The 10,016-nt window shown below is 39.4% G+C and overlaps 1 protein-coding gene across 1 annotated transcript in view; it reads left to right on the top strand.

The window, feature by feature from the left end:
• The first annotated feature begins 6,751 nt into the window (after window positions 1-6,751).
• The window catches only part of LOC103983792 (tRNA ligase 1), a 40,667-nt gene continuing 37,402 nt past the window's right edge, over window positions 6,752-10,016 (top strand). Inside the window, exons 1-2 of the mRNA XM_009401075.3 lie at window positions 6,752-6,983; window positions 7,298-7,735. Of these exons, the coding sequence (XP_009399350.2) occupies window positions 6,792-6,983; window positions 7,298-7,735 (630 nt within the window). The 5' untranslated portion in view covers window positions 6,752-6,791. The remainder of the gene's footprint in view (window positions 6,984-7,297; window positions 7,736-10,016) is intronic.

Genomic DNA, 10,016 nt, shown 5'->3' with positions numbered 1-10,016 from the left:
TGATCATTGCAATATAACTCTAGAATAGTTCATCCACGGTTTCATGAACAGAACTTATTATTTTCATATTAACTTTTCCGTCCGTATTACATATTCTTCTCCTTAAAAGAAAGTTTTTATCATATCTAGCTCATTTTATTTCGAAGAAACTTCATTTATTATAACCAAACCATAAGAATGAGAAAAATAATAAAACTGTTCCCAGTAAAAAACAAAAGGTAAAAAAATATCTGCAGGCTTTACCTTTTTTTTTTTCCTCGTTCTATCTTCTGTCTGCTACATGGTACACTAAGAAACTTCTTCTTTGCCGTTGGCCTAGAATTTAATTTGAACTTGCAAAATACTTGGGCAGGCCAGCTGGTGAGAGTAACAAGTGACATGGTGTAAGTTTCTAGGAAAGGAGAGAATCTATTGAAATTTCGTAGAGGACAATGGATGATTACACCAAGCCTCAGCAATTCCGTATACAGTTATTTGTCAGAGAAGGGGGGAGCTTTTCTTACCTGGGGCTCGTATATGTGACTCCTCCACCATGATGTTGTTGCTCCTCTTGTGTTTCCAACCCTATTTTTTTCATACAGATATATAGTCAGATTTAATTGATGAGAGGGTTAAAAAAAATAAAAAAAACTTCATGCCGAAAAACTTACAGTATGTGTGAATGAGTGGTAAAGAATCAATTTTTTGAGACGATATCATTCACTTAATCTAATTCTCCAGTGAGATAAATATAAGCAGAATAGCTAAGTTAGCACCTAAAAAAGGAAATTTATGGTCATTTATGAACTCCTCTTGGCTACATGTAAAGTAGTGGGTGATTGGTGAAAGGAGATGGTGGAGACAGGAGTATCTTGTGATCATCATGAACCCGCAATAGGTAGGTCCTCACATCTGAAAATAAACTAGGTAAAGAGATATCACAAGCTCCACTCGCACAAACAGGCACAGGAAAGTGTCGCAGGGGAGTTACAGAGTTACCCCTTGACTGTCTTATCTGGAGGAGCTACAAAGGTTCCTGGGGATATGTTGCAGGTGGAACTCATCTTACGCAGATTTAGAAGCACCAGCTCAATTCGAGGGTTTTGCAGGGTGAACGCAACAAGGAATTAAAGGTTCCATCAAATCCTTGTCAATTTTGTAATGATGCTGACAGATATTCACTACGCAGCACAAGGGATGTTTCCAGGAGTAATGGTGGAATTAATGGCAGGAACAGCAACATACAGAGACCAGCATTTTGTTTCCCACCACCTTCTTCCTCCAGGTTGGATAAGAACCACCGGCTCACCAAAGCTTGGACTGTGACAAGACTGTGGATGGGATATAAATTCCCAGCAGATTTGAGACCAAACTCCATTTGATCTAAGTGGGCATCAAGTACTGGGTGAGTTGCTCCTCACTATCACCGGATTTGATTGGACCAATAAGGCACTTGCCCACCATGATCCCTTCTCTATGATGAGAAAGAAGATAAGTTTCGGGGTGGTTGTCTGGTGCATTAGAGAGGCAAGCATGCTTGCCTTCACCTAAAGCATGTTACTCCTTGTCACGTAAAAGGGATGTCGCAAGTGCTTAGGTTAGTATCAGGTCAATAACACAATCCACAGATGTCCGAGGAAAGCCTAACAACAACAAGCACCACTTAACCATACTTCGATCTACTTTCCAAGGCTTATCTCTTCCCCAGGCCACACCAACACTGGTCCTACCAGGAGATGAATTCTCACAAACATTTCTCCAAACACATGAGGTGTCGATTAGCCTCCCTACGGAAGTCGGAATCCTTAATCGCCAACGACCACCACAACATATGTCCACAAGAGTTTCGCTAAACGACGTAATCCCCAAACTCCTCGGAAGCGATGAACACCTCGTCCAGCACAAGCAACACATCCAAAGATTTGGATTAAACTATACCATGCAACCAATCTACATCCCACGATACTCTGATCAAAGCATAGTTTGTACCTTTGAATCACCGTGGCGTCAAAAGGAAGAAGAAACTACTATTGTCATGCCCATGCAAACCGGAAGAGCTTTCCGGGTGCCCGAGTAGATGCAGGGGGCTGGATGCCTTTTGTGATAAGGCCACAAAGGCAAACGACAACAGCATCAAATCCAAAGCTGCGAACTCCGAGTCTCGATGACCTACGAATCATCATCAGGTGTACGGCAAAGAATGAGACCGAAGAGAAACCGAACGATTCGTTGGTCGTTCAAACACAAAGCTGAATTAAAAAACCAAGAAAGAAGGATAAAATAAAAGACATCACAAAGTTGCCTTAATAAAGCGACAAAGTTTGCACCTTTTTTTCTTTCTTTCTTTATGATCCAAAGTAATAAAGTTCGAATCCGCATATATTTGTTTTTTTTTAACTATCAGAACTAATTATATATTATCTTTTGTAATTAGTTAGATATCTATATTTTAAAATATTATATTAAGATATTTATATTTATGAAAGTAAAATATTTAATTTCTTTATTTCAATTTTTTTTTAATTTTTAACCCAATAAGATTATTCTTTTATTTGAATCTGAATGTTTTATTTTCGTAAATATAAATATCTCAATATGATTTTTTAAAAGATAAGAATCGAAATATTAAATATAACTAATTATAAAAAGATAATTTATAATTAACCATCGGAAAATTTTAGGCTATAAATATTTTATTAAAATAATATCTTAAATTTTGATGACATCACATGACAATAATCAATTTTGGTAATTTTAATGTGGTAAAAAAAAATTTGATTAGTAAGTATATATATATATATATATATATGTATATATATATATTCTTGGAAACTATTTTCAAGCAATTAAGATAATTAGGAATCTATTTGAATGGGGAAGGAAAAATAATTAGACAAGACAAGAAGCCAGCGGCAGAGTAGTTGTGATGAGGCCCATTAGCAATAACAACACGCCCGTGACACAGCCAACGGCGCATGCGGCAGCGCCAATGGCGCACGGATCACGGCCGTCCGATCCTTGAGGACCACATCAAGGATCACATCAATGGCCATGTGACCCTGTTCGATGTAAACCTGCTTGTTGCAATCACGCACAGCTGGTGGCAATCATTCACACAACGCCCCCATCACCTCCGCTGCCCCTTCCATTCATCTCGCTGGCTCTACCACAGTCCACAGGCCATAAGGGGGAGCGAGAGAGAGAGAGAGAGAGAGAGAGAGGGTTTAGTAGACTCATCAGCCAATTCAATGCGCCGACGCAGATATCAATAAAGTGAAAGGGAGGAAAGGAAGTAAGAGCAGAGGAAGACCGGAAAAAGAAGAGACAGAGAGTATGATGGAGATCGGGAAGGCTGATACTAAGTGCTGTAGTGCCGATGTAGAGGTGTGGTGTAGATGCCATCACAGCATAGAAATGGATGGTCATTTAGGGCCACTAATCATAGGACCAGTACAAGAAGCACACTGTGGGAGCTACAGAAGAGAATCTCACTGCAGTGCCCTACTTGTTGGGTGTCGCACACCCTGTAGAAGTTGCAGTAAGTTGCAGTAAGTTGCAGTTCGGAGATCAAGAACAGGTGAGACGTGGTGGAAAGTACATGACAGATTTGAAGTGCCGTGACAGGAGCAATGGTCCTGGCAGCACAGGTATACGCTTCACAGGCTCTACAGGGGAGTGTTGCTCCTGCTTCACATCAATGTCTCGGGAGCTATCGTAATTGGCATGACAGACGTCCAAGAAGATGACTCTCACCTACAGGGACTGTAATCACCAGCTGGTAATGTGATCGTGAAAGCTTGGAAGATGTTGGAGGTTCAGTGGCCTTGAGCTTTAACTCTCGCTGTTCACAGGAGGAAACTGACATGGGATCCTAGACACACTATAATCTCAGAGATTTTGTTGTTCTAAATCAGAAGTCATTCGAGACTTGGGATGCTGTGGAAGATGCAAGCTTAAGCATGTTGACATTTGATGGAAGATGTTTAACATGAATCAAGTAATCCTTCTCTTTCTCGATTCCTGTCAATGTATCTATCCATAAGCCTTCTTAGCTTTGGCTTCATGAGATGCTCAGTCGACTTTGATCTTTTGTCTATAAGAAGATCTATTCATCATTTGCGTAAACATAAGAAGAATTAAGTAAGAGAACATGTTACATCCATTTAAATCAAATCAAAATTATGAAACCACCGAGGCATAGGTTTTTCGAATCTACATTTGGTTTTGAGTAAATAACAAGTAAAAGAAAATGTTTGGAAGGTTTAGTAAATAACAAGTAAAAAAAATCTGAATGATTGGCCAACATAGATTTAGACGGCTGCTAAAGAATTAATGCTATCAAAATGTTACCTATGCATCTATAATATTGAAGATTTTCAACTTGATCTCTCCGATATTAAATAATAAGTTACGCGAAGTATAATAGATTTTAGGAAATAAAAGTGGAAAAGAATATTTATAGTTAGATATCTGTAGTCATTTATAGTTCCGATGATTCGAGTAGATATCGAGATGGTTGATGACATGAACTAATCACCTATGTCGTGATGATTTCGACTACAAAGGTGATCGATGACTTGGTCTAATTATGTTGAGGTGATAGTTTTGATCATTGATGTAATATAATTATTGAAATAATGATAAATTAGATGAGATGGTGATTTTTATTGTTGTGATGGCATAACTACTACCATGGTGGTATAACTACTGACAAGGTATCTGATGGTGGAGCTTAATAGTCACTGGGATGATGACTTCGACCACCGAAGTGACATAATTACTGTGAAGATGATCGATGATGCAATGTGTATGACTCAATTACGATTTTAATAGTGTCATTTATGTCGGTGTTCATGTGTTGATGTTGGAGATATCAATTTCGCCTTTATCAAATAGTGGAAACAGTGAGATGGAGCCAACGATCTGCTAGTTAATGTGACCCTTAAACTAATTGCATGTGCGATAAGCTGATAATCTTTTTTTTGTTATTATTATTATTATATCTTTTATTTTATATTAGACGGTGTATATTTTATGATGTCGTTAGATCTATATATATTGTGATAGATACATATTTTTTATTTTATATTGGATCAGATATTATAATAATGAGATAAATTTATCTTTAAATATATATCTTAAATATTTCGGATCATATATTACTCGTAAAGGATATCGAGATAATCGAATAGACTGATGTGCTTTATACTTAGTCTCATAGTTGTTTGTAAAATGATACTATCGATATATATAGTATAGGGGTTTATCGGAGAATGAGTTCACTAAATGATATGCTTATGGAATGTTGGTTAATTTGATACCTTTATCGTTAAATAACGATTTTATACTCTCAAATATATATCTGGTCTTTAGACTTGAGATACCAATGATGTCTTATTTGAGTACTCGATTCTTTGATACATAACTTACATATTTGAAATTTTTATGTCTAATACAACCGATCATTGGGAATGATAGCCAATCCTACGAAGTTAATTGAGTGTCAATAAAGGATCATCCACTCTCAATATCATGAGAAAAATATCATATATATTCTCACTCAAGCAAATCTTTAGCTAGGGTCAATCAAATCATGATGAATATGATAAGCATTATATTCAAATTGAGAGAGAAGAAGTTCTCAGAAAGAATTCAATTAGAGTGAGACAGATGGATTCCGTATGGGATTGATAGTACCATGCTCGGCATATGATCCATGGGATATTAGATGAACGAGAGATTCTATGTACATAGTAACTTAGAGTATACATGGATTATATCCTCTTGTATCGTCCCTACTTCTTCCTAAAGTCGACTACCACCTCTCTAATTTGAGAGAATAATAAGAGGGAGCGATCCCTTCTTGATTGCTACAGTGTGATAATACATAAATACAAGAAAAGAATTTGTTACATGAGGAGGTGTGTCGTTGCCTCGCTCGTTGTATAGATAATCGATGGAGAAGAGTTGTGAGAGATTAAGATATGCAAATTAGGGATATACAATTTTTCTTAGGTGAGAACATCTCACACTCCTTAAGCGATTTTGTCACTTTGAGTTTTATTTTCATTATCTTCACACATCTTCACACGATGATTCGATAGGTTTATTTTGAAAAATCAATTTCAATTTTTATTTTTCGCATGATGCTCCTTAAGATTTCCCAACACAATCAACGGAATAAAGATCTCAATTACCAATATGCATGTTATAATCAAGCTTTCACATCACATGATTTGTCTATTAATCTAATTATGATAATTTGTCTTATGTGATTTAAGCGTAAATATATCATATTCAATATATATTTTATTGTTTAGATAGTTTATATTAACCAATAAAATTTTAATATTTTTTTCTATTTTTCAATAGTAGTATATTATTCTATAAAATTTGATGAAGTGATGATCCAAAATACAAAATAAAAAAACATTTCAATGACTCTATCGCTAAGATAATATTTTTTTATTTAGTCACTTTTTATTGATCACATATCTTTATGATTAAAAAAAAACTTTTTTCCTTATTACATGAATTAAATGTTTAATTTCCTCCGAGTAAAAGTAGAGATATTGAGAAAATATTGTGCAATGTTAATGCATGAGAAGTGGAGATAAAGTTACGCCGAAGAACAAACGATCCACTACGCATGTCGCCGGTCCAAAATCCAGCTAGAAATGTTAGGCCGCGAGCCGGCCCAAAACTCTAACACTCAGATTTAATTCCGTCTCGCGCCCTATTATAAATTTGGCATCTGCGTGTCGCGACGGCCCACTCGGAAGTACGTGGAACAACCGCCGCCTCGGCATTGGATGTCGAAATTCTCGCAGGGGCGCTTCCTAAGCCTCCTGGCTCTCAACCTCCCCTCTCCCCCAAAACCCTTCTCCCCCTCGCCGTCCCTCATCCTCCTCCTTCGCCGCCGCCTCCCCCTTTCACCGTCCCCGCCGGTCCCCCGTCGCTTCTTCAGAGCCTCCCCAACCCCGTCGACGCCGATGGCCCATCGGGTACGCCCCCAGTCCCGTCCCCCATTTTCTTCCCCCGCTCCGGCGTCCTCGATTGTCCTCTCGATCGAATTTTCTTGGTCTCGTCCTCGTTCGTGTTCCTGACCGACGTTTCGCGATCGACGCTTTTTTATTTCGCCGTCGATTGATGTTTCTTCGTTTCGTCCTAGATCGTTTTCTTGATTTGGTCGTCGATCTTGTTCTTCACCACACCCTCGACGCTTCTTGATTTCGTCGTCGATCGTGTTCTCGATGTACGCTTCTTGTTTTCGCACTTGGTCTTCCTCTGGTCGACATTTCTTGCTTTCCTATCGCAGGGAAAGCAGACGACGCAATGGAAGGAGAAGCAGCGGCCTGCAGCCGTGGGATCTCCTCCCTCCTCACCAGTTACAGCGTCTGCAGTGGCCGATGGAGTCGGAAGGTTGAGCATTGCCGACAATCCTGCTGCCCGTTCACTTCCGATGCAGCTTGGTGGTGCACCGCTGTCGAACCAGGGATCCGTGAAGAGCCAACAGAAGGGCTTGTGGAAACCTAAATCCTATGTGACTGCTACTAGTGCTGTGGCTGCTCCGGTTGAGAGCACCATCAGTTCGGTTCCAACAGAGGAGGAGACGGGCAGTAGCGCCAACAACTTGATGAAGCTGTTCAAGGGTCCCATCGGTGCACATTTTAACGTGGATAATAACACCTTCTCACACGCACAAATAAGAGCTACGTTCTATCCAAAATTTGAGAATGAGAAGTCGGATCAGGAGGTATTATCTGCTTAATGAGTTTCTTATTTCTGTTTTCGTTCATATTTCTGAGAGATTTATTGGAGTTTAAGCATAAGATACTTGGTTTATTCATCTTGCGACTCATTTTGGACTTGTTTGATTATGGATATCGTTGCCCCCTCTTAATTGCATCTCGCTAAAGTTGGAGACTTGTTGTGTATGTCTCACCATTGGTGCAAATAATCCTTTAGCCTCGGTTTGTGCAGCTACATGATCTTTTGCCACATTGGATGATTTGGTAGTTTTTTTTAAAAACCAACATTCTTCATTGGCATCTTGACTAGCATCTGTCAGATACTGGGTAAACTGTTTCGATATTCATGTTTAATTAGCAGAGATGAATTCAGGTGCAGATGTTGTATTGCTAAACTTTGTGGTTGTTTTTGTCTACAATGGACACAAATATGAACCTGGATATGTAGTTGATACTGATTTGAAGCAGGATTTAGGACAGAAATATGTTAATATTACATAAATTTTAATAACACATGAGCAATTAAGATACTAAATCATATGTTCGATTATTTTTCTTGGGTAAGAGATCTCTAAAGCAACTATGAAAGGGTAGAGAGAGGAGACATAGGAAATTTTATTGCATCCATAGAAACCTACGCGAATAGCAGCTATGTCATGTATATTGGTTAGCGGTGATTTAAAAAGGCGCTCGGGTGCTCGCCTAGGCGCTCAGTCGAGGCGAGGCGAAGCCCGAGCGCCTCGCTTCACTTTCATGCGGCGCGCTTCAAAGAGGTGCCGCCTAGGCGCTCGCCCGATCTCAGGCGCTGGGCGCTTCGGGCGAGCGCCTGGGTTAAACCAGGTGACCGAACCAGGATTTTAGGTCTGGTTCGGTCTTCGGTGGTTAGTTGGTTCAATCGAACGAACTAAAACCAATATCAACTGTCGCTGCCCAACCCTAACCCTGCTTGTTGCTGTTGTCGCTCCCGCTCCCGCTGCTCGCCGCTGTCGTTGCTCGCTACCGTTGTCGTCGCTCCCGCTGCCGCTGCTCGTCACTGCTGCCGCTGTCGTCGCTCGTTGCTCCCGCTCCCGTTGCCTCCTTACACTCTCGCTCCCGCTGCCGCTGCCTCCTTACACTCCTGCTGCCGTTGCCTCCTTACACTCCCGCTCCCGCTGCCGCTACTACTGCCGCTTCCTCTTTTCTCAGTCAGCACCCCCTTGCACTCCTCTTCCTTCTTCTCATTCTATATACTGTTAACAGTATTCTAATAATAATATTTGTATTTATTAGATTAATAATATATTATTTTGATTTTAATACTATTAATTTTCTTAATTTAATAACATATTTTTATTTAAAATTTTAAATAATTATATTTATTAATTATATTATATATTTTTATATTTTAGCGCCTCGCTTCGCTCAGGCGAGCGCCTAGCGCCTCGGGCGCTTTTGGACCTTAGCGCCTTTTGGCGCCTAGCGCTTTTTAAATCACTGTTGGTTAGTACTCTTTTATTTAAACCCACAATGGGAATTCTGTTGAGAATTGTTAATTCTTTCCAGTTTATATCTCTTGATTATGCTTAATCTTATTCCTGGCAGTCATGTTGGTTTTGCATTATTATATATATTTTTTACAATATAAGTAGTTTGTATTTGGCCTTAAGGACATTCTTAGGTGGTTTTAGAGCCTCAGCAACAGGTTTATGACCTAGGTTAGCTCTATGGCCTTTGTTCATGCATTTTTTTGCCAATATTGAACAAAGTACACATTAATAGAACCATTATGATCCAAATATACGTTGGCTATGAGAGAGTGATATGATGTACTACTTGATAGAGGAGTTGATGTCAAATTTTAGTGGCATCATCCTCATTGGTTTTCTGAAGAAAAGGTGTGGCTTAGTGCATGAGGTTTCTGGCAGTGCGCTGGTGCATTCTTTGGTGTTTTTGGTGCCTCGTCAGTCAGTATCTGGTTAGCTCTATGGCTCTTGCTCATGCATTTGTTTTTGCCAATTGAGCAAAGTAAGTCCAAATAGGACCATTTTTTATCCAACTATTGTTTGACCATGAGTCTATGATGTGATATGCCCATTTGACAAAGGAGTTGCTGTCAAGTTTAGTGACATCAGCTTCATCTCTCAGTTGGAAAAAGGGTGGCGAGAGCATGCTGTTTTCAGTGACACAAGGTCTTGACTCTTGAGAGGGCCAATGTGCTACGTTCATGACTTGAAACCTGGTGACCCAGTTTGCAAAGGGGCAACTCTTCCATGATTTAAAACCATGTGCCATTTGGAACTCATATAT

This window comes from Musa acuminata, chromosome BXJ1-5, assembly GCF_036884655.1.
Source record: "Musa acuminata AAA Group cultivar baxijiao chromosome BXJ1-5, Cavendish_Baxijiao_AAA, whole genome shotgun sequence".
Classification (NCBI taxonomy): domain Eukaryota; kingdom Viridiplantae; phylum Streptophyta; class Magnoliopsida; order Zingiberales; family Musaceae; genus Musa; species Musa acuminata.
The sequence above is the reverse complement of the archived record's forward strand: the minus strand, read 5'-3'. Positions and strand labels throughout refer to the sequence as shown.